The 25,724-nt window shown below is 44.6% G+C and overlaps 1 protein-coding gene across 2 annotated transcripts in view; it reads right to left on the reverse strand.

Annotated features, from left to right (window-relative positions):
- Positions 1-13,778, reverse strand: part of ilkap (integrin-linked kinase-associated serine/threonine phosphatase) — a 54,198-nt gene extending 40,420 nt beyond the window's left edge. The window contains exons 1-3 of one of the 2 annotated variants that reach the window (XM_060834963.1): positions 13,692-13,778; positions 5,055-5,120; positions 2,939-3,061 (exon numbers count right to left, since the gene is read on the reverse strand). In XM_060834963.1, coding sequence (XP_060690946.1) covers positions 2,939-3,061; positions 5,055-5,120; positions 13,692-13,722 — 220 coding nt within the window. In that variant the 5' untranslated portion in view covers positions 13,723-13,778. The remainder of the gene's footprint in view (positions 1-2,938; positions 3,062-5,054; positions 5,121-13,691) is intronic. The other variant, XM_060834965.1, reaches the window with a different exon arrangement.
- Positions 13,779-25,724: the final 11,946 nt, after the last annotated feature.

Here is a 25,724-nt window from a genome sequence, read left to right on the forward strand (position 1 = left end):
AAGTTAACATCAACCTGTAAGAAGCAAATCAAGACGAGCAATCTAAAGCTTAGGTAAAGATTGAGGGATTGTGGATGGGAATGGTGTGGTTTACAGCTTAAGTGCAACAGCAATTAAAATCAAGGATGACCTAGAGGCTAACATTGAAGCAGCACAGAGATCATATTGGAAATCTGGGTCGTTTAAAACTATGTTTTCTGTGTACCATGTAGCAGAGAGTTCATTAAACAGCTATTACAGCTGTGATTAACTGTCAAAAATTCTAACATTTGAAAACAAAGAAGAATTACGGAAAACATGGATTATGATATTGATTGGACTCGTGCCAATTATTTATCCGGTGCCAAATGCACCTTATTGTCAGTATATTGTTTTTGAAAATAGGTAGATTTTATTCTTGGAAAGAACGGAAAACTAACTGTCAGATAAAGTCAGGCAAGGGGACAATGGTCATCTGACGTCATGTGCTGCTGTTCGATGGCCGTTGGCCACAAGTTTTCTGACAATTGATTAACACGGCCTAAGTTCCTTTCCCCTGGAAATACGAGATACCCATAAGTGTTTAAGGGCACGGACAGTTCTTATCTCGCAGACCTTGTAGGCAGCAGGTACTCTTGGGTGGTCACCATGCAGCAGTTGTCATCGAGCAGTCCTCATCAGGCAGACAGGCCAGAAGAAAGGAGAATGACCCAGGGAAGAGCTTCTTAACTCCTCAGCTAGAGAGCAATATGCAGCCCTCACCACTTTAATGCCAACCAAGACTTTCTGTACTAACAGCCTGTCTCCCCTCTGGCATCAGTAAACCATACCCATTATCAAGGATGTATACTCTATTAAATTACCTAGTGTGTAATATCCAAACTACTCCTTCTTAAACTCAGTAAACCATCAGAAAATTGTTATAAATTGTCGACCGCCTCTATTAGGTAACTGTGATTGTGAATCCGCTGAAGTCAACACTGAGGTAAGGATAGGAAAGACCCTGAGGGGAGCTAAAAAACAAGAACGAGGAGTGAAGGGTCTGATGGTAAACTCCTACTCTTATTTCTTATGCTCTATTCTCCTTTTCACCATCATTCGTAAACCCTGATAAAATATTTATTTCATGCTTTTGCTGTTCCTTCTTAGCCAAATGTTCATTCTCAACCTAAATGCTAATCCTTTCTTTATTCACTCGTGGGATTGGAGGATCATCAGCTGGGTCACAATTCACTGTCTGCCCCTGGCTACCTTTGAGAAGGTTTGGCGACAGTGAAGGAACAATGATATATTTTGAAGTCAGAATAATGAACAGCCTGATGGAGAACTTGCAGATGGTGGTATTCCCATGTATCTGCTGCCCTTGTCCTTCTAAATGGAAATGGTTGAGTGTTTTTGGAAGATGCTGTCTGAGGAACTTTGGTGAATTTCTGTAGTTCATCTTGTAGTGGTACACACTGCTGCTACTGAACGTCAGTGGTGGAGGGAGTGGATGCTTGTGGATGTAGTGCCAATCAAGCAGGCTGGATGGTGTCAAGCTTCTGAGAGTATTGTTGGAGCTGCATTCATCCAGGCAAGCAGGCAGTATTCCATCACACTCTTGACTTGTGCCTTGTGGTTGACTGACAGGCTTTGGGGAGTCAGCAGGTGAGTTACTCCCCACAAACATTCTGGTCTTGGACCTGTTCTCGTAGCCACTGTGTTTATGAGGGGAGTCCAGTCGAGTTTCTGGTCAATAGTAAACCCCCCCCCAGGATGTTGACAGTAGGAGATTCAGTGATTTTAACATTATGAACATCAAGGGGTGGTGGTTAGATTCTTATTGGAGATGGTCATTGCCAGGCATTTGTGTGGTGCGAATGTTATTTGCCAATTGTCAGCCCAAGCCTGGCTATTGTCCAGACCTTGTATTTGAACATGGACAGCTTCAGTATCTGACCCAAGTCGCGAATGGTGCTGAACTTTGTGCAATCAGCGAACGTACCCACTTCTGACCTGATGATGGAGGAAAAGTCACTGATGAAGCAGGTGAAGATGGTTGGGTCTAGGATACTATCCCGAGGAACTCCTGCTGAGATGACCTGGAGCTGAGAGGACTGACCTGCAACAACCACGATCATCTTCCTAAATGCCAGGTATGACTCCAACCTGGAGAGTTTGCTCCCGATACTCACTGAATCTAGCTTTGCTTCGGCTCCTTGATGATACGCTCAGTCAATTACAACCTCGATGTCAAGGTCTGGCGCTCTCCCCTCACCTCATCCTTCTCACTCATTATACTTTTTAAATGCATATAAAAACCATAATTACTTTTTAATGCCATCTGGTGACATTATTTCATATTCCAATTTTAAAAAGATTTCTCTTCAACTCCCTGCTGTGTATTCTGTATATTCTTTAATGCTCATGGTTTGTTTTTGAATAGATAGCTCTTCTAAGTTTCAGCTTCGTTTACTTGTTGATAAGGCTCTTTGCTTGAATTTATCCCCCAATATGGTTTGGAAATATATTTAATTTGCACATTATTCTTCTCATTTTTAAGATTCTCTATTGCAGATCTGTCAGCAATTTTGATGCCCAGTTAATTCATTAATTCAGCCCAAATTCCTGTGAAGTTTGTCTTCTTCCTGAACGGTTCTCTGTTGGCCCTTTTCTGCTTTCAAGTTGAATGAAACTGCAATCTGCTCATTATTTCTTCAATTGCTCCTTGCTATTTCTATGCTTATCAGGATGACAATCTGTACTCGTGTGTAAATAGCCATACGTGGGAGCTAGGAAACAAGAGTTGGAAAACAGCTGAAGGAAAAGGAGTTCCAAGAACTTTTTGAAAATCTAGCTTTACAAAGCTTTTGACAACTCATTGGACCCTTTGAATAACCACTTTCATTGACCAAGTCTCTACTAAACATCTGTTCTGTACCTGAGTCCTTCTCTCACTTGGCTGATTTGGCTAAAATACCTTTGCACAACTTCTTGTCCTCATGCCCTTTGGATCCATTCTCATCCGATATTTTACGTTTCTCTCCCTTCATGTCATTCTTTGCTTCTGGAAGCTCCCCAAACAGATCAGGCACGCGTGGAGCTAGTGGGTTGAAGGAACAAGACAATAATTTACACGAAGATGCAAAACAACAAAGTTATCACAACATCAACAAGATTTTACCATACTGTAGCTTTCATCATAGGTTTGTCAAAGTAAGAAGTGCATAATCACAGCCTTGTAATATTGTATAAATGCAAAGTTCATTCAAGAGTAACTGAGTTAGCCTCACAGCATACCTTTATTCATCAGCCAGTAATACAGATAGACATATATCGACATGATCATTTTACTGAAGTCCATTCTTACTCCAGTTCAAAAGGTTCAAGAATTGGATATCCAAGTGTTGATGAAAACTGTATAAGTATGCTGGCTACATTTTGCATATTGCTCGTTCCTGCACAGTGCTCTATGATGGAACATGTTAATTTATCCCAGGTGAAAACTCCAGAAGGATTAGCACTGCAACAAGTCTGCATGACAATTCTCTTTGCTCTTCTGTTGGCATTTACCCTAGGGCAGTACAGGAGTAGAAACTGCAAACCACATCAATCCATACTTCAGTGGCCAGGAGAGCCAGTCTACTTAAATCATGGCAATGAAAAGTTATTACTTACAGGTGCTTTTAGCCAATATAATCACCTTAATACTCAGGCACTAGCTCTGATCAACGGAGGCTATAATTGTTTTCTTTTTCTGAACTGTAAATTGTAGCCATTGCTGTTTCTGGGGTTATCTAAAATACTACAGGGAAAATCATAAATTTAAATGTGACAATACACTGAATTCATCACCTCAAACAACTCCCATCACTATCAGCCCTGTGACAGGTCTGTAAGCAAGAGTACATCATTCCAGCTTTATATAGCTGCAAATTCATTCCCCAGGGTCAATCTGGAGAAAGGAGACAAAAGTCTTTTATTGCATATAGGGAATGCATTATGCTCGAATCACAGACCAAGTCTCAACTGGGAATAGGAAGGGAAATCACATCTGGGATGAACCCTGCTGAATATTGGAAGCAGACTTTGAGATCATAGTTTCTGCTTCATTTGGGTCCTCACGATCCTCTCTCAGGTACCATATGACCATCCCTGCAATAGGACAGCTGGGCCTATGGGCCAGTTTTTAAGACAAGAAACCAAGACAGGCAGATGCTGACTTTGGGGCCAGGATCCTGTTAGACGAAGACCTCCTAATTCCAACCCGAACATAGTTCTAACTAGAAATGGATGCAAGATAATTGTAGGTCGTTGAGAAAAAACAAGTGATGCCTGGTTTTTCCTATCATATGATCATTAACTGCTCTAATGGCAGATTGAACATGTTGCTGCAATCCTAAGGTGTGGAATAATCATTCAGGAAAATCAAGTCTATACTCACCCACGGCAGTTTAAGAATTTTCGCTCAGTTAGTTAAATAAAAGCTGAAGTGATGATGAAATTACTGGATTGACATAAAACTGCAACTGGCTCACTGGCACTCTTTAGGGAAGGAAAACTAATATGCCTGACCTGGTCTAGCCTGTGACTCCTGTCCCACAGCAATGCAGGTGACTCCCGACTGCCCTTTCAAATGGTTCATCAAACCATTTCAATAGTGGTTCTAATAAAAGATATGTCACCAACATCTCAAGGAGTACCTAGGGACGAACAACAAACACCAGTCTCACATGAGACCTCAATTTCCTGAAAACATTTCTAAATCCAGTACTTCACTGGTGATCAGAGTTACCATGGATTTCGAGGTGCAAGAGGAAACAATGACAATGTTTAAAATGCTACTGTCAGCTGTGATTGACCTCACCTCCCAAAACTGCCAAAATCAGTCGGTGCTGCATTTTACGATTGATCCCCAGAGGAAGGTTGGAGAAGTTTAGGGGGAGTGGAGTAAGTAACTGCAGACAGCATTACTATTACTATTACTAATCCCGACAATAAACAAACAACAATCGAGAGCACATTCCCACCAACGACACGAAACAGGAACAGATGAGCAAAAGCGATAGGAGTTTTTATTCTCTGGCTGTGTTTACCTACGTCTGGGTTGCTTGGGTCTGGTAGGTTATCAAATAGCGAAGGTTTTGACTTCTGGACATCTCCTAATGAACAAAACAAAACAAGCAGATGCATAAGTGTTTTCTCAAATATTTCTTCTATATCACTTACTGTTCCCTTGCTTGGTAAGTGCAGAATAAACCTTGTGAGTGTTTCCCCTCCAACTCTATTTTGATTTAATCCCTGCCCTCCCTTTCACTGTTTGATCTCACAGCATTGCCCTTTGATGTGACGGGCACTGCTTGTCACTGGCCACTCGGGTGTTTCTTTCATCCTGGTGGTGGAAATTGGAATAAAGATTCGTGCACCTTGCATCTTTCACTGTGTCTCACACCTGCACACACACATACACACACACACACACACACACACCATGGGTGCTGGGGGAAAACATAAGCACTACAGAAGAAAAGAAAAAGAAAATAAACCTTGTGAGTGCTCCCACTGCTGTTGCCTGGTCACTAGAAGTAGCTGTGGTCGATGACTTTCCAGCCAATCATTTCCCTGACTAGAAGAGAGAAAACTGGGCCCAGGAAGCTACATATTGAGAATGGTCACGCACTGCCCCAGAGATAATAATGATCGTTATTGCCATAATACCACATGAAGCAAAGAGGCAACCCAAAGACTTACCTCAATGGACACAGGGACTGAATGAACAGATTGCACTCTAACCAAATGAACTATTTTGGCCCTCCCCTTGATCTATGAAAGCAAAATACTGCAAATGCTGGAAGTTTGGAAAACAAAAGGATAACACAAGAAGTATTCAGTGGGTGTAACAGTGCCTGTGCACAAAGGAAGAGTTAACATTTCAGGTTTGTGACATTTCATCAGAACAGAGAAAAACTCGAAAGTTTCAAGCATGTTAAAAGTGGAAGGGTGGGAAGAGAATAAAAAAAAGAGATGTATAAGGCGGGACCAATTTAACAACAATAACAGAGAGATGCAGGTACAGTTACAACTGTTTAAATACATTTGGATAAGTTCATGAATAGGAAAGGTTTGGAAGCATATGGGCCAAGTGCAGGCAGGTGGGACTAGTTTAGTTTGGGAACATGATCGGCACAGACTAGTTAGACAAAAGAGTCTACTTCCATGCTCTATGACTCTATAACTGATGTTGGACATCTGAAACAAAAACAAGATCAGAGAAACTCAGCAGGTCTGGCAGCATCTGAGAGGAAAAAAACAGAATTAACTTCAAGTCCAGTGACCCTTCATCAAAAGTGGAGTTCTGACAAAGGGTCATTGGACTCGAAAATCAGATACTGAAAGACCTGCTGAGTTTCTCCAACACTGCCTGATTAATAACAGAATGGTTTCTGGTAAAAGACCAGAGAGAAGTAAAGAAATAAAAATACGTTTAGATGAGGGATAGAGAAGCTGAAGAAAGTAATTAAAAAGGAAACAAGAAAAGAACCATCCAAAAATAAACTATAAAACAACGGCAGAGGTTATGGTGTAAAATCGGTGAATTCAATGCTGAGTCCATTTCGGTCTATTTCCCAGGTGGGAGCTCCAAAGTTTCCCTCGATTCCCATCCAATTCCAATCCCTGTAGTGAATCCCAACCAGACCTAGCCAGGGCTCTCACAAAGCCCAATTGCCAACTAGGAGCCCAAATTCAAGCACAACGCCTGCTCATAGCCCAATCCACAACAAGTGACAGTCAAACTCCAAGTCTAACTGGCAGTTCGCACGTCAAAATAAACTTACAAAAATAAGCCTGTCATTTTCAGCGTGGAAGAACACACATCACCAGCTGATAGAAAACGCTCACAATTCTCTCCCATAATTTCGTGGTTGACTGTAAATTCACAGATTCAAGTGTGTGAGCTGCCAGCTGCAGCTGGATCAGGTTTTAAACCAACTTGTGTCAAGCTGAACTGCATTACATTTTTATTATGACTTCTATGGTCTGGTTTATAAAAGAAGGCTTTATAAAATCTTCCATGGGCCATTTTGATTATGCTTTGAGGTACTCTGTAGCTGGATGAATGGTATGTTTACAATTTCAGTCGCTGGGTGCCAGATTAAGTGAAATTATCATTACATCAGCATTGTGATTGGCAAGCACTGAACAAAAACAACTACAGTAAATTAGGAACACTCGCCATTTTGATTGGCTGCCATCAAAAACAACCAATTATAAGCTCTTCAGCAGAAAATAAAATTACTCAGGCGTTGGGAGGAGAAACTGAACTGCTCCAATGCTGTGCTGAAAAGTCCCACTTACAATATTAACTCGTTTCTGCTTCCAATACAAACCGAGCTCCTGGATATTTCAAGCATTTTCTATTACTCCAGATTTAAAGCTTCCACTATCAATCCAAACTTTACATATCTCAGGCAGAAGACAGCAATATAGCCAGCAAATAATGACCACGTTGAGTTGCACACCACACAAATGGGGAACACATTTGCCCAAATTTTGGATAGCCAATTGCAACAAAATATATATTCGCAGTTATATAGTGCTGGAACAGTGCCATAACATCTGCCAATTGCAGATGGTCCAAAAACTGGAGTTGGTGGTGGATTTCAACATGTTCTGGAGTAGTGTCCACTGATGGCCCCTTTGGGTTGTTTAGAAAGGGTATAGGACCAATACTGCCTGAATTTAGGCTAACTGTCTACAACATGGGTTTTTACACACATCGTATTGGAGCCGAGACACCTGCGCTGTATCCATAACAATACCTTCCAGCATAATAACATATCACCTCAGCTTAGATATGAACGGTGCTCAAAACGAGTACTTTCCAGACAGAAGCAGGATGGGGAAAGAGCTCTCATACCAATGGCGACCCACAAAACCACTACATGATCTTCAGAGTAAATCTCCACTGCAATTCTAGATCTAGCATTTTTCTACGGTGCCTTCTCACAGAACACATTGTTGACTCCACTGCAGTACTGAACCCCAGAGTGACTTTAAAACATCTCCCAAATTGTAATGCAGCTCGATGACTTTTCCGGATTTGACGGTAATTTTTAACAGATTTAAATAAGTTATTTTGAAATACTGTATACTTTTAAAAGATATTGATTTACAGGTAGGTTTCAATCCTGAGCTCATTCACGTTCATTCCTAAAACCATCTCTGTTCATACCCTGCATGGGCCCTTTGCCGAGATAGAGTTGATGGCCTCTGCAGTGAGGTGGCAAGTGGAAAATAGGGAATCTGTTTTGACTGAAAGAAGCAATCAGGTGCAGTAATGAAATGTCAAGGGAACACTGAGGAATCTGCAGAACTAGGGAGAATGTGCGTGGAGGCGGAGGAGATTGGAGAGACACTAAATCAATACTTTTCGTCAGTATTCACTCAGGAACAGGACACTGTTGCTGGTGTGAATATTGAGTCACAAGTGATTAGAATGGATGGCATTGAAGTATGTAGGGAAGAGGTTTTGGGAATACTGGAAAGGATGAAAATAGATAAGTCTCCTGGGCCTGATGGCATTTATCCTAGGTTCCTCTGGGAAGCTAGGGAGGAGATAGTAGAGCCATTGGCCTGGATTTTTATGTTGTCATTGTCAACGGGAATAGTACCAGAAGACTGGAGGATGGCGAATGTGGTCCCCTTGTTCAAGAAGGGGAGTAGGGATAGCCCGAGTAACTATAGGCCAGTGAGTCTGACTTCTGTGGTGGGCAAAGTCTTAGAGAGAATTGTAAGGGATAAGATTTATGAACACCTGGATAGGAATAACGTGATCAAGGATAGTCAGCATGGTTTTGTGAAGGGCAGGTCGTGCCTCACAAACCTTATTGAGTTCTTTGAGCAGGTGACTAAGGAGGTGGACGAGGGTAAAGCAGTAGATGTTGTGTATATGGATTTTAGTAAGGCGTTCGATAAGGTACCCCATGGTAGGCTAATGCAAAAACTACGGAGGTATGGCATTGAGGGTGCATTAGAGGTTTGGATTAGGAATTGGCTGGCTGGAAGGAGACAGAGGGTAGTAGTTGACGGTATAGGTTCATCTTGGAGTGCAGTTACTAGCGGTGTACCTCAAGGATCTGTTTTGGGACCATTGCTTTTTGTTATCTTTATAAATGATCTAGAGGAGGGGCTTGAAAGCTGGGTGAGTAAGTTTGCGGATGACACAAAAGTCGGTGGAGTTGTGGATAGTGAGGAAGGATGTGGCAGGTTACAGCGGGATATAGACAAGTTGCAAAGCTGGGCAGAAAGGTGGCAAATGGAATTCAATGTAGCTAAGTGTGAAGTCATTCACTTTGGTAGGAGTAACAAGAAGATGGATTACTGTGCTAATGGTAGGCTACTTGGTAGTGTGGATGAGCAGAGGGATCTTGGTGTCCATGTACACAGATCTCTGAAAGTTGCCACCCAGGTAAATAGTGTTGTGAGGAAGGCATATGGTGTACTGGGCTTTATTGGCAGAGGAATTGAGTTCCGGAGTCCTGAGGTCATGTTGCAGTTGTATAAGACTCTGGTGCGGCCTCATCTGGAGTATTGTGTGCAGTTTTGGTCGCCATACTATAGGAAAGATGTGGAGGCATTGGAAAGAGTGCAGAGGAGGTTTACCAGGATGTTGCCTGGTATGGTAGGAAAATCGTATAAGGAAAGACTGAGGCACTTGGGGCTGTTCTCATTGGAGAAAAGAAGGTTTAGGGGAGATTTGATAGAGGTGTACAAGATGATTAGGGGTTTAGATAGGGTAGATACTAAGAACCTTTTACCGCTAATGGAGTCAGCTGTTACAAGGGGACACAGCTTTAAATTAAGGGGTGGAAGGTATAGGACAGATGTTAGGGGTAGATTCTTTACACAGCGGGTTGTGAGTTCACGGAATGCCCTGCCAGTAGCAGTGGTGAACTCTCCCTCTTTATGGTCTTTTAAGCGGGCATTGGATAGGCATTTGGAAGTTATTGGGCTAGTGTAGGTTAGGTAGGATTCGGTCGGCGCAACATTGAGGGCCGAAGGGCCTGTACTGCGCTGTATTTTTCTATGTTCTATGTTTTCTATGTGTCCCAGGATAGAGGTCAGATACAGCAGAATTACTCAGTCTATGTGGAACACGATGATCCACCAAAACAGAACAGTTTGTCAGCTTCATTTTGCTTGGTTTCACCACCCTTTTAGCAAGTGTATTCTGGATTATAACTCACTGCATAAAAACATTATACAGCGTTGTTACAATACTGTGAAAATGCTTCACGTTATTCAAAAGCTGAATCCGCAACCACCACCCTTTCAGCCTACATACCAAGATCCTAATAACTTGTTGTTAAGATTGTAATCCACATGCCACCTCTGATTCTTCGCTCATTTCCCCAAGTGTGAATTCTCTGGTTTCCAAATTTCTCAAACAAAACCCATTTACCTTTATTTATTCTGCCCAAACCCTTCACAATTTTAAACACCATGATCAATTCATCCTATGACCTACTCTGCTCAAAAGAAACAACCCCAACTTCATTCAATGCCATGCGTTGTGGTACTGGTCTGGTAAATCCGCTTTACACCCTGTCTGAGATCTTGGTACTTTCCTATAATGCACCATCTAGAATTAAACAATATTCTGTCAGAGAATAGACCAGTATCTCTATATCAAAATATTTAGCAATAACTTACTTCTGTACTCTCCACTGTTCTTTTAGAAAAAGAAACTATCTTTTTGTAAAAGGTTATCCTGCTTGAAAAGTTTAGGTACAGCAACAAAAAAACTGCAGATCATGGAATCCAAAGTAGATAGGCAGGTGGCTGGAAGAACACAGCAAACCAGGCAGAAACAGGAGGTGGAGAAGTCAACATTTAGGATGTAACCATTCCTCAGGACTGGGGATGGGTGTAGGGGGAGATAAAGAGGGTGCAGGGGCAGGGTGGTAAAATGGGGATAGGTGAAGACAGGCAGAAGGTATAGCTTGGTTGGTCAATGGGAGGAATGAATCCGGTTGGTAGCTGCGAGGAGTGAAGGGGGGGGGGGGGGGGGGGGGGGGGGGGGGGGGGGGGGGAGAGGCTGGGAATGGAGTCGGGGGATAAGAAGGGAAGTTATTTGAAATCGGAGAACTCAATGTTGAGCCCTCTGGGCTGAGGTGTTGTTCCTCCAATTTGCAGTTTGGCTCATTGTGGCAATTCCCCTTTTCATTCCCTTTCCGACATGACCATCCTTGGCCACCTCCATTGCCACAACGAACCAAACTATAAATTGGAGGAAAAAGACCTCGTCTTCCACCTACAGCCTACAGCATAGAGGACTCAACATTAGCTCCGTTGCCATCACCCGATTCTCTTCCAGGCCCCTCCCCCTCCTTTCCACTCCTCCCAGCCACCAATTGGATTCATTCCTCCCACTGGCCGTCCAAGTCGTACCCTCTATCTGTCATCACCTCTCCCCAGTTCACCCCCCTGCCCCACCACCCCTTTTATTTGCAGCTCCCCCTATACACACCGCCAGTCCTGAAGAAGGGTTACACCTGAAACGTTGGCTTCTCCACCTCGTGATACTGCCTGGCATGCTGTGTTCTTGAGGCCTTCGGCCTGTCTACTTCAAAGCTTTAGGCAGCATCCATCCCAATTCTCTCCCATCCTACACTCGTATTTATATGGCCTCTGCCTGTTCCTCCTACAAGATGAATCATTTCACACTTATCTCTGCATTTAAATTTAATCTGCCATGTGTTTGTCTGTTACTTTGCTTCTCAGTGTTTACTTCAGTTGCGAAAATTGTTTCACACACAGTCCAGGTGCAGATCAAGATTTGTGACAATAATCAGAGGAATCCACAAACGTGTCCTGACCCTTCTCTGCCAGCACTGAGAGAGCCACCCCGAGGCCAGCACGGAGAAATGTCCTAATCCCCGGGGGGGCAGCGGTGAGGCCTGAGACCCCCATCCCTTTGGAGCCAGCACCAAGCTTGCCCTCCATCACCCCAGGAGCCAGCACAGCAAAACATCCCACCTCCCCTACCCTCACCATTCCCTAGGGGCCATTACGGAGACACACATACCCACTCCGTGAGGGGGAGCACTAAGACTGTCCGCACACCCTGACCCCCTGGAGGGGCCAGCACTGAGAGTCGCTCACCCCCTGGGGTCCAGTGCAGAGACTCCCCACCTTCCCCCTGGGAGACTACCACAGAGACTAACTCCCCTTCCCTGGGGGGCTGTCAGCACCGAGACTACACCCCCATTCCCCACACCCCCTGGGGGCTAGCACTGAGACTACACCCTCATTCCCCCCTCCCCCCAGGGGTCAGCACTGAGACTACACCCCCATTCCCCCCTCCCCCTGGGGGTCAGCACTGAGACTACACCCCCATTCCCCCTCCCCCGGAGGTCAGCACTGAGACTACACCCCCATCCCCCCCTCCCCCTGGAGGGTCAGCACTGAGACTACACCCCCATCCCCCCCTCCCCCGGGGGGTCAGCACTGAGACTACACCCCCATTCCCCCCTCCCCCTGAGGGGTAGCACTGAGACTACACCCCCATTCCCCCTCCCCCTGAGGGGTAGCACTGAGACTACACCTCCATCCCCCCCTCCCCCTGGGGGGTCAGCACTGAGACTACACCCCCATCCCCCCTCCCCCTGGGGGGTCAGCACTGAGACTACACCCCCATCCCCCCATCCCCCTGGGGGGTGGCACTGAGACTACACCCCCATTCCCCCCTCCCCCTGAGGGGTAGCACTGAGACTACACCCCCATTCCCCTCCCCCTGGGGGGTCAGCACTGAGACTACACCCCCTTCCCCCCCCTCCCCCTGGGGGGTCAGCACTGAGACTACACCCCCATCCCCCCATCCCCCCTCCCCCTGGGGGGTCAGCACTGAGACTACACCCCCATCCCCCCATCCCCCCTCCCCCGGGGGGTCAGCACTGAGACTACACCCCCATCCCCCCATCCCCCCTCCCCCGGGGGGTCAGCACTGAGACTACACCCCCATCCCCCCATCCCCCTGGGGGGTGGCACTGAGACTACACCCCCATTCCCCCCTCCCCCTGAGGGGTAGCACTGAGACTACACCCCCATTCCCCTCCCCCTGGGGGGTCAGCACTGAGACTACACCCCCTTCCCCCCCCTCCCCCTGGGGGGTCAGCACTGAGACTACACCCCCATCCCCCCATCCCCCCTCCCCCTGGGGGGTCAGCACTGAGACTACACCCCCATCCCCCCATCCCCCCTCCCCCGGGGGGTCAGCACTGAGACTACACCCCCATCCCCCTGGGGGGTCAGCACTGAGACTACACCCCCATCCCCCCTCCCCCTGGGGGTCAGCACTGAGACTACACCCCCATCCCCCCTTCCCCCCTCCCCCTGGGGGGTCAGCACTGAGACTACACCCCCATCCCCCCCTCCCCCTGGGGGGTCAGCACTGAGACTACACCCCCATCCCCCCTCCCCCTGGGGGGTAGCACTCAGACTACACCCCCATTCCCCACCCCCTGGGGGTCAGCACTGAGACTACACCCCCATCCCCCCTCCCCCTGGGGGTCAGCACTGAGACTACACCCCCATTCCCCACCCCCTTGAGGTGGGGTTGGGGTGGGGGGTGGGAGGGGGGGTGGGGAGGGGGGTGGGGGGTGGGGAGGGGGGGGTGGGGAGGTTGGGGGGGGGGGTGAACTGCGAACCCCGCCCCAGTGCCATGTCCTTACCGGGCTCAGGCAAGTCTTCAAACAAATCCATCCCCTTTTTTCTCCCCCTCCTCCACCTGACTCAGCCTCTCGGACCGCCCCAGCCCCACTCCCGGACTCCAACTCTCTCTCCTTGCCCTCCCGCCGCTGCTCCTCCTCCGACCGCCCGGCAAACTCCTAGGCCCAGGCTCCAACCGCGGCCTAAAACACACACACAAGGTCCTAGTGCCCGGTCACTGTGCACGCCCCGCCGCCTGCCGCCTCCTCTGGGTCCTAGCGCACGGTCTCTCTGCTCATTTCATTGTGTGTGTCACACCCACCTCCCACAGGATTGGTCAAGGGGATGTCTCCAAGCTGAGAGGTGGTGGCCTGACCTGAGGGTCACCAGATCTCAGGCAATTCCTTCATTGTTAACCTCAGCCACTAGCAGGAATTGAACCCACGCCTTAGTCATTCGCACTACGCTGTAAACCAGCTCATCCAACCACCTGAGCTAGCTGGCAATCCAATAATTCCTGAAGAAGGGCTTATACCCAAAATGTCGATTCTCCTGCTCCTTGGATACTGCCTGACCTGTTGTACTTTCCAGTGCCACACTCTTGCCTCTAATTACACACAGGGTAAAGAATGAGGTCTGCAGATGCTGGAGATCACAGTTGAAAATGTGTTGCTGGTTAAAGCACAGCAGGTCAGGCAGCATCCAAGGAACAGGAAATTCGACATTTCGGGCATAAGCCCTTCTTCAGGAATGAGGAGAGTGTCCCAAGCAGGCTAAGATAAAAGGTAGGGAGGAGGGACTTGGGGGAGGGGCGTTGGAAATGCGATAGGTGGAAGGAGGTCAAGGTGAGGGTGATAGGCCGGAGTGGGGTGGGGGCGGAGAGGTCAGGAAGAGGATTGCAGGTTAGGAAGGCGGTGCTGAGTTGAGGGAACCGACTGAGACAAGGTGGGGGGAGGGGAAATGAGGAAACTGGAGAAATCTGAGTTCTATTTCATCCGCTGCACCCGATGTGGCCTCCTCTATATTGGGGAGACGGGCCGCTTACTTGCGGAACGTTTCAAAGAACACCTCAGGGACGCCTGGACCAACCAACCCAGCCACCCCGTGGCTCAACACTTTAACTCTCCCTCCCACTCCGCCGAGGACATGCAGGCCCTTGGACTCCTCCACCGGCAGAACATAACAACACGACGGCTGGAGGAGGAGCGCCTCATCTTCCGCCTGGGAACCCTCCAACCACAAGGGATGAACTCAGATTTCTCCAGTTTCCTCATTTCCTCTCCCCCCACCTTGTCTCAGTCGGTTCCCTCAACTCAGCACCGCCCTCCTAACCTGCAATCTTCTTCCTGACCTCTCCGCCCCCACCCAACTCCGGCCTATCACCCTCACCTTGACCTCCTTCCACCTATTACATCTCCATCGCCCCTCCCCCAAGTCCCTCCTCCCTACCTTTTATCTTAGCCTGCTTGGGACACTCTCCTCATTCCTGATGAAGGGCTTATGCCCGAAACGTCGAATTTCCTATTCCTTGGATTCTGCCTAACCTGCTGTGCTTTAACCAGCAACACATTTTCAGCTCTAATTACACACAGCCAGGGCATTTACATACATTTAATATGTTTCAATATTAAATGCGCTCAGTTAGACTTTGTCATTCCCCCCAATTAAGAAAAAACATTAGTATACTGGCAGATTGTAGGAACACAGGAAAGGGAGTACGTCATTCAGCCCCTTGAGCCTGCTCCACTATTCAGTGAGATCATGGCTGACCTGTGGCCTAACTCAATATGACTACCTTGACCCACATCCACTGATACCTTACTTAATGAAAACTTGTCTATCTCAGATTTAAAATGAACAATTGAATTTGCATTGACATCGGTTTGAGGAAGATCTTTATAGAAGTGCTTTCTAATCTCGGACCTGAATGGTTTGGCCCCAATTCTTAGGCTATGTCCCTGGTTCTAGAATCTTCAACCAGTGTAAAGAGTTTATCTTTATCCTATCTTTCCCTGTTAATATTCTGAAGACATTGGTTAGATCACCCCTTAATCTTCTAAATTCTATGGAATAAAGTATAAACTTAACTCTTGAAATTCAGGTGTCATCCTTACAAACTTGCATTGAACTCCCGCCAGGGCTAAAAATATCCTTTCTAAGGTGTGGTGCCCAGACCTGCTCACAGTACTTTAAATGGGGTCCAACTAGAATGTGTTGTGGCAGCAGCATAACATCCTCATCCCTATAATCAAGCCATTTAGACGTGAAGGATAGCATTCTATTAACCTTTTGACTAGTTTTGGGGCGGCATGGTGGCAAAGTGGTTAGCACTGCTGCCTCACAGCGCCAGAGACCCGGGTTCAATTGCGGGCTTGGGCAACTGTCTGTGTGGAGTTTGCACATTCTCCCTGTGTCTGCTTGGGTTTCCCCTGGGTGCTCTGGTTTCCTCCCACAGTCCAAAGATGTGCAGGTTAGGTGAATTGGCCATGCTAAATTGCCCATAGTGTTAGGTGAAGGGGTACATGTGATGGAATGGGTCTGGGTGGGTTGCTGTTCGGGGGGTTGGTGTGGACTTGTTGGGCCGAACGGCCTGTTTCCACACTGTAAGTCATCTAATCTAATCATTTTCTGCACCCATTTGTGGCATTTAAAAGATCTATGCACCTGAGCCCCCAAATCTCATTTGACATTCACTGTAATTAACTTTGTGCCATCTTAAAAATACTCTGACCTATCCTTTTTGGTGAAAATGGGTAACCTCACACTTGCCTGTATTGAAATCCATCTGCCCCAGCTTTACTCATTCACCTAATCGTAATATGCTGTTGTAATTTTATGCTGGCATCAACACGGTCCACAATTCTGCCTAATTTTATGAGGTCAGCAAATTAGGATAGCTGAAAATGTGTTGCTGGTCAAAGCACAGCAGGCCAGGCAGCATCTCAGGAATAGGGAATTCCCTATTCCTGAGATGCTGCCTGGCCTGCTGTGCTTTGACCAGCAACACATTTTCAACTGTGATCTCCAGCATCTGCAGACCTCATTTTTTACCAGCAAATTAGGATAGTTGACTTTTTACTCCATTATCCAAGTCATTAATGGATATTGTGAATATTTGAGATCCTAACGCAAGTCCCTGCGGGACACCACTAAGGATGTCCTTCCAATTTGAGTACTTACCCATTCTTCCAACTCTTTTCATTTCTGCCAATTTCCTATCCATATCAGTAATTTGCCCTCAGTGTTTGTGGCCTTCCATTTTAGCTAACAGCCTCCTGTATGGCACTTTATCAGCTGCCTTCTGGAAGTCAATATAAACAACATTCATCGACCTACCTCAATCCACCACCTTTTCCAACTCTTCAAAAAACTATGTGATGACCTATGCTTCATGAACCTATGCTGACTCTCCCTGATTAATAGATTTTTTTTGAGGTGATCAGTTACCCGATCCTTATTTATACTCTCCAACAATTTCCCACCACTGATGTTGTGCTAACTTGTCTGTAATTCCCTGGTTTCCCTCTGTCACTCTTGTTAACAAGCAGGGTGAAATGGGAAATTTCCAATCCAGAGACACAATTCCCGAATCCATGGAAATCTGAAAGATTATGGTTAGAGCATTAACAATATACTCTCTTACTTCCATTAACATCGTGGATGGAAACCTTCAGGTCCTGGGGATTTGTAACTCTTCAGTTCTATTAATTTCCCCACTGTTGATGATTTACTTAAATTAATTTGATTTAAACCCTGTCCCTGATACTCTACTAATGTCTTTGGGACTTCTGGCATGCTAGCCTCCTTTTCTGCTGTAAATGCTGAAGCAAAGTAATTGTTCAGCATGTCATGCCAGTCGCGATTGTCATTGATAATATCCCCAATCTCAGCATTCAGTGGACCAATAGTACTCTTAACCAGCCATTTTCCCTTTATGTAACAATAATATCTCTTCTTATTGTCTTTTATCCCACTTGCAAGTTTCCTTTCATAATCCTTTTTAGCCACTCTTGTAAGCTACTTTATGTCCCTTTGTTGGTCTTTGGATTTGTCCCATTCTGTGGGATCAGTACTATTCTTTTTATTTTTATAAGCCCTCTCTTTTAATTTTATGCTGTCCCTTAGATGTCCATAGCTTTTATTTTTGTGAGGCAGAGTTGTTCCTTCTCATATGTACAAACAAATACTGCACAGCATTTAATGATTAGATTCCCTACAGTGTGGAAACAGGCCCTTTGACCCAACAAGTCCACACTGACCCTCCAAAGAGTAACCCACCCAGACCCATTTCCCTCTGACTAATGTACCTAACACTATGGGCAATTTAGCATGGCCAATTCACCTGACTTACACTACTTTAGACTGTGGGAGGAAACCCGAGCACCTGGAGGAAATCCACACAGACATAGGGAGAATGTGCAAACTCCACACAGACAGTCGCCCAAGGCTAGAATTGAACCTGTGTCCATGGTGCTCTGAGGCAGCAGTACTGGCCACTAAGCCACCATGCCACCCAATGTTTCTTTGAACACTCTCTACTGTTCTTCAGTTGGATTGTCTATAAGCAGAATTTCCCAGTTGACTGTGGGCAATTCTGCCTCATCCTGTTAATGTCTGCCTTACTTAAATTCAAAATTTTAGTACCCGCTCTTTGCTTGTCTCTTACAAATACTATATGAAACTCCATCCTATTATGATCACTATTTAACAAATGCTCCTGAACAAGTAGGTCACTAATTAAATCAGGCTCATTGCTCATCGCTAGATCCAATATTGCTTGCTGCCTTTTTATATCCAAGACATATTGTTGTAGGAAACTATTCTGGAGACCTTAGAAATTCACAACCTTTCTGGGAGGTGTTTCTCTATCTCTCACAATCTGTGGAAAGATTAAAATTCCCTCATTAATATTAGTCTGCCTTTAGTGCTTTTCCAGCGCCATCCTTTCAACTCTGACTCTCCAGCATCTGCAGCTCCCACTTTCCCGTATTTACTACATAGTTGCCTAATTTCACCATTTATGCAATCTAGCACTTCTGAGCTATTACCAGGTTGTCTTTTTATGAAAACTATTATGGTTTTAGCTCTTCCTCAGCTCCATTCATAAGATCCCCACTGGGTGATTTCTCATTACACCCTCCTTTACCATAGAAGATAGTAAGACCGTAAGATACAGGATCAGAACTAGGCCAGTCAGCACATCATGTCTGCTCCACCTTTCGATCATGGCTGATATGTTTCGCAACCCCATTCTCCTGCCTTCTCCCCAGAACCCTTGATCCCCTTACCAGTCAGAAACCTATCCACCTCTACCTTAAAGACACTCGATGACTTTGTCTCCACAGCTCTCCACAGCAATGAGCTCTGTAGATTGACTCCATCTTCTGGCTGCAGATATTCTCCCTGATCTCAGTTCAAAAGGGTGTGCCTCAGGTTCTAGTCACTCCTACTAGTGGAAACATCCTCTCTATGACCACTATATCCAGGCCTCTCAGTATTCTGTCCGTTTCAGTGAGATTACCCTGTCATCCTTCTAAAATCCATTGTGTACAAACTCAGAGTTCTGAATTGCTCCTCATATGAAAAGCCCTTCAGCCCTGGAATCATTTTTGTAAACCTCTTCTGGATCCCCTCCAATAGTAACACATCCTTCCTTAAAGATAGGGCCCGAAATTGCTCACAATATTTCAAATGTGCCCTGACCGGACACCTATATACAGTAGTAGTATATTTCTGCTCTTGTAATCTAGCCCTCTTGAAATAAATACTAACATTGCATTTGCCTTCCTAACTTCCAACTGAACCTGAACGTTAGCCTTAAAAGAATCCAGAACCAGGATTCGCAAGTCCCTTCATGGTTCAGATTTCTAAAACTTTTCCCCATTTTGAAAATACTCTGCGCCTCACATTTTCCTACATTGTTTTCAATTAGCCTCTCTCAGTCTATCTAAGTCCTTCTACAGCCTCTCCATTCGTCAACATTACCTGTCCCTCCACCTAACATTATATCATCTGTGAACTTAGCAACAGTGCTCTCAGTTCCTTCGTCCAGATCTTTAATATATAATGTAAATAGTTACAGTCCTAACATGGGCCTGCAGAACTCAACTAATCACTGGATGCAATCCTAAAAAGACCCCTTTATTCCTGCTCTTTGCCTCCTGTCAGTCAGTCAATGATTCATATAAATCTCTATCAGGTCATGCCTCAGTTTTATTTTTTCCTCAATAAAGTATTCCAGTCTCTTCAAACTTTGCAGAATACAGTAGGTACAATATCTCAGTTCTGGTATTGTTTCATCAAATTTTTATCCATGGCATCAATATATATTTAGGAAGATGGATGCCAGAAATGGTCACATTCTTCAAGATGGTTTAACTAAGGTTTTACACAAATTTATCAGAACCTCATAGCTCTTCAATGTTATTCTTCTAGAAGTGAACTCCTAATTCTGCTGCAAAAAAAGGTACAAATTGCAGAGAGATACTCGTTCCTTTGGCCTGGCCAATCTCCTTCTTTGCTGATCCCAGCACCTTATTGACATCACCCCACCTGTGATCAAGATTTTGAGATTGGGGAATGGACATTGCTGAAGCACAAACTCAGAGAAGGGATATGCACATGGTAGGGGTGGGACTGAATTATGCTGAACATGAGGGTTAGCAGAATTCTCTGACAAACCACTTGCCTTTGTAAATTCGGGATCTTACATTGACTTTTAACCACTTTGTTGCTTGAATTGCAAAAGCATGAAAGAACAACACAAAACACTAAAAGATCAAAAGAACAAACTTTTAGAGGCACACACCAAACAAAATGGGGGAGAAAAGAAATTCTGCAAATTCCCTCTTAAATATTGCAAAAGTAATACAACATAACTTTGTAGAAATACAACTCTCAAAGCCCTGCAGTCACCTTTGCAAAGGGTTAACTATACCAAAACTCTGACCATTTTATTGGCCACCATTTTGATGCTTAGTCACTTCCAATGTTTGGCAAAATAGTTGTTCCTCTTCACTTTCAGCAGAATTAGTGATGGTGTTGCTCATCACTAGCTCAGGAATTCTTTGATCTCATCATAGACCAGGTAGAAAATACTGGGCTAGTCAATTAATGTGTGACATGGGTTTAAGTCTTATGTCCATAAGCTTCTGTTCCCTCTGTGACTGATCCATGATGTTACTATAGTTGCTTCACACCCAATAGTGCTTGATGTATCTTTCATGACCATAGACTAGGGTATAAAAGACTGCCATGGAGAGTGGGTTAATCTTCAAGTCAATATCAATCTTCAATCATGCTGATTTTAAATTTTTTCAGGATATTGTCTTTGCTAATTAATAATTTGGATGAGTTTTCCTCTACAGTTGACATTTTAGAAGATGATATTTCAATAATCCTACCATTTTCTCTCCATCTTCAACTACTCCACCACTTCAGAGCTTGAGCTCTCTCCCAACCTTTGTTGTAGCAAACCTCTCCTATGACACTGCATGGTTAAGGGGTTTGGCATCAATACTCAACCACTAACCCGATCAGCGCTTTAAAACCCACTGGTCAAAATTGACAATTTTATGTAATTGTAGCTAGTTATAAACTTTTGAGAGGAGGCTCTTGTTAACACACTGGTAGTGGCCCTCCCTCTGGGCTAGAAAGCCTAGGCTCAAGTTTCACCTGCTGCAGAGATATGTCATAATATGTCTGAACAGGTTGAAGTTACAGGACAAATGTTACTGCTTAGAAATGTCAAACTTCAGTTCAATGACTGTCTCTTTATCAAAAGTGTAAAATGTACTGATAATTGGATAGATAAAAAAGATGATAATTGCAGATATTTTGTTAATATATGCATACTGCTTGTCATCTGTATGGTTACTGTGTAAAACTCAATAAGACACAGAATCTTGGTGCTTGCTTGTCCAGAACTGCATAATTACCACGTTTATTTCTTTATTGACAATGCATTAAAGGGTTCACAAACATCTGAAGACTCTAATTCCAACACCCATGATTCACACTTCAAAAGACTACTGACCAGCTGAGACAGCGTGTACATATAATATACAATGGTCACAGCCATTTAGTATATACAGTGTCAGAGGCATTTTGTTTTCAAAATGTACAAAGCTGGGGCTTTGCGGAAAGAACAGGCAAAAACTAACTGACAATAGAAGCACAGATGGAGATCAGAGATCCTTCCATTAGTTTGCCATTGTGCGAACATCAGGGTCACAAATCAATCCCAATTGAAATGCCATGTACAAGTTGTTTTTTGACTCCTGTGTCCTGGGATGAGTGTTTGGAAGAGTCTGTGCTCTACTGATCTCTTTTGCGTTTAACAGCGACACTGACGGTGACCATCTTTTGGCAAACTGCCCTGAAAAGCTGGAGAAAATCCTCTTGCTGTGTTTAGGTACAATGACAATATCATCTGTGCAGTATACCGCTGAGATCTATTGGGATAGAAATCTGTAGGGGGTTTGGGGGCGTGGTGTTTAAGAGCGAAATAGGTGGCTGCATTCCCACTGCTGCTTAATCACTTCACTCACTGCACCAGTCGATTGCTAGCCATATTGAGCTGTGCATACAAGAGGTTAGGCAAATCATACACTGCAACTGTCCCTCCGCCCCAATCATTGTGTAACTGCCCAAGACAACTCCTCCCTGCAGTTTTTCTTTCTCTCTCTCTCCCTGAGAATAAAAGGGAATCACCTGGTTTGAGTGTCACCATCCAATGAGGCCTCAGCCACTGCTCGACAGTAGCAAGTTTACAAACTGGTATCCAAAACAAAAGCAGCAATCTTGTAAATTGCAACTTACAAGGCAGTCACTCTTTTACGGTAACCAGTTCCACTTACAACAGTCACACATCAGTTGGCAGTGGCATGTTACAGGCCACTGAAATGCAATCTGTGTTAAGCATTGAGGTACAGTCAGATTGCAGTTCAAGGCTCTCTTTTCCAGCCCAAATCATCAAAATCATTGCCTTTTGAGTCCAAAGATAGAGAAATGGAGTGTAAAAGTTTACTGACGTGACAGAATTCTCCCAACATGTATTTTCTCCTACCCAATCTTATAGTTGGCACCAGCATCATTTAAGTGGTTATTCAACTGTGGCACGCTGTCTGAAGTGTTCAAATCCCAGAGAGAGAAAAATTAAAAATGAAGAGATTGGGTATGAGTCCAAGGGTAAGTTTACATTCAAAATGTAAGTGATTTGCACAATAATCATGTCGAAGAGGGCGTTGCTGTCAATAGTAGAAGTAGGGGCAAGAGATAGATTAGATATGTTTTTGGGGGAAAGGTGCAATGATGTGGTGAAAAAGTAGGAAGGTGGTGTGCAGGAAACAGTGAGCTGCACTAAGGGACGGGACACAGAACTGTGTAGGTTGGATTAATGGATAAATTGAGGATATGAGTAGATTATGTTGAGGGATAAGATAAGAAGGCACTTAGATTTAGAGGAAGGGATAAGCTGTTGAGCCAGAACACATTTTCTATCTCCTAAGGAAATTTTCAATCCCATAAGGCCTGTTTTGGTTATTGAATATCTGACAGTCAATTTAAGGAAAGGAGTTCAGCCTTTGTTAAATGCCGCTGTTGCTTTGAAATATTATTTTCAAATTACTGTATAGCAACCAGGCATGTTTTTGATAAAGCAACATCATGATGGAAGTAAACTATCCCTAATTTGGACAACAAGGTACTTTCCCAGCTCTTCCCCTGGTGAAGGACTGATCAGCCGTGCAGAAGTGAGAGTGTTGTGCTAAAATCACCTTTTACCTTAATCCCTCTTCCTTGCAAGCCTCCCGTTTTCCCAGTCTGAGCGTGCTCTGTAGGTTGGTTGGCCTAAGGCACGTCCCTGGCTTCCTGTTGCACTGCGGTGGAGGAGACTCTGAAAGACCTTTTGACAGAGTATCTCATCCCTGTCCGGTAGTCGGGCATACACTTGGGCTGGCTGGCCGAAGTTATGTCTGCCACGAAACTCAAACAGCCTTGAAAACTGGCTTTGCAGTAATAGTCTCAATTCTGCTCTGGCAAGTGACATTGTCTGATTCGGTCCTCGTACCACTCATCTTTGACATCATTTTACTGTCAAGGTGGGAAAACAGATATTTATTCTTGTAGCAACGTAGGTATGAAAGTTACATATTGTAAAATATGAATCTCCAATCCTTTTGAGGTTTCGGTTCTCCACAATTCAATGGAAGGCAATGGAATTGGTCAGTTAAGGTGCAGGGATCAGCTGCTACTTATTTGGGATTTGTGCGATATTGAACTTTTCTACTCTTTCAGGGGATATGATTAGTAAAGTTAGATCACATGGAATCCAGGTAGAACTAGCCATTTGGATACAAAATTGGCTTGAGAGTAGGAAACAGAGGGTGGTGGTAGTGGACAGTTGCTTTTCAGAATGAAGACTTGCGACCAGTTGTGTGCCACGAGGATCAATACTAGGTCCATTGTTTTTCATCAAATATATACATGATTTGGATGTTAATATAGGAGGTGTGGTTAGTAATACCAAAGCAGATAATACCAAAACAGGTGGTGTAGTGGACAGTGAAGAATATCATTTCAGAATATAAAGGGTCCTGTGATCAGACCAGCTACTGAGCCAAGGAGTGGCAGTTTTGAAAAGGACCCGAGGGGTAACGTTTTCATGCAGAGGGTGGTGCATGTGTGGAACAGGCTGCCAGAGGAAGTGGTAGAGGTGGCTACAATTATAACATTTAAAAGGCATCTGGATGGATACATGAATAAGGAGGGTTTAGAAGGATATGGGTCATATGTTGGCAAAAGGGAGTGGGTCAGATTAAGATGTCTGGATGGTGCAGGTGAATTAGAACAAAGGATCTGATTCTGTGCTGTATGACGCTCTGACTCTATGCTACACTTCTAGTATTTCAAATATAAGGAGTCAAATTTGTGAACATAAACCAATTCTTCAGAACATGGGGGTCTTCTGCTCCAAGGATTTCCAACAATTCTATCCAAACTACTGTGAATTAAGAAGTAGTCAGGATGGGGTCAGAGAGGGGTGTAGGTCAAACCAAATAAATAAAACAACGTATGGTATGGCATACTTATTAGCTGCTGTCATGTGTATGCAGGCCTCTGGATTGAATGTGCTACAGTGAAGTTCTACTATTATTCCAGATACTCAGTAATTTGTTTTCATACACTCTCCCATACATTCAAGCCAATTGCCCCCCTCTTTAAATCAATGGCCATTATATGGTGCCACCAAGATTTGCCATCTTCCGGCATCTCCTCTGAAGTGATCATTTGTGATGTGTGTCTGTAACTGTAAGCAGAGTATTAAAATGCAGACTTTATAACCAAGCCTATACTACTTTCAACTGAGCATTTACATTACCTTTCCAGGAAACATCACTAGATGGTGACAAAGAGCAGAAAGATGCAGCAAACTCACTCGACCAATTTCTAAAATGACAATTGATAATTGATTGTTTGAATATAGGAAGTATAATTCCATCGAGCTGTTCTGCCAGTCAATTAAATATTGGCTTACCTTAATTCTGTTTCCCCAACTGGGTTCCATTATGCTTTATACTCTCATCTAACTAACATTTATCAGTGTCAGTTTTACACTTTCCAATTGACCTACTCCCGATAGTTGTTTTGAAGGCAAGAGAATTCGACATTTCCACTAGCCTTTGTGGACTTCTGCCCCATATCCTTCAACATGCCTCCAGGTAATCCAATTATCCACAGGTTTACAGGCCGACTGTTCCTAATGGATTTTGCGGCTTCACGTTCCTGTGAGGAATGTCGTTCAGTTGCAGCATTATCGGGATATCAGAGTGTGTGAATTTGGCCAAGCCTTCACACATGGAGCCTATATTTGGAAGGTCAACCCATCTGTATTAATTACATTCTGGAGAGTTCTCTGGGATGGTGCACACCCACCAATAAAGGTTCAAAACCAAATGAAAGACAGATGTCAAGCCACTCCAACAAAGACTGCTGCTGAAGTGGTTGTACATCAGGAGAAGGATTCTTCAAATGCAGAAACAATAAAGGGCGGTGAG

Source organism: Hemiscyllium ocellatum, chromosome 13, assembly GCF_020745735.1.
Source record: "Hemiscyllium ocellatum isolate sHemOce1 chromosome 13, sHemOce1.pat.X.cur, whole genome shotgun sequence".
Taxonomy (NCBI): Eukaryota; Metazoa; Chordata; class Chondrichthyes; order Orectolobiformes; family Hemiscylliidae; genus Hemiscyllium; species Hemiscyllium ocellatum.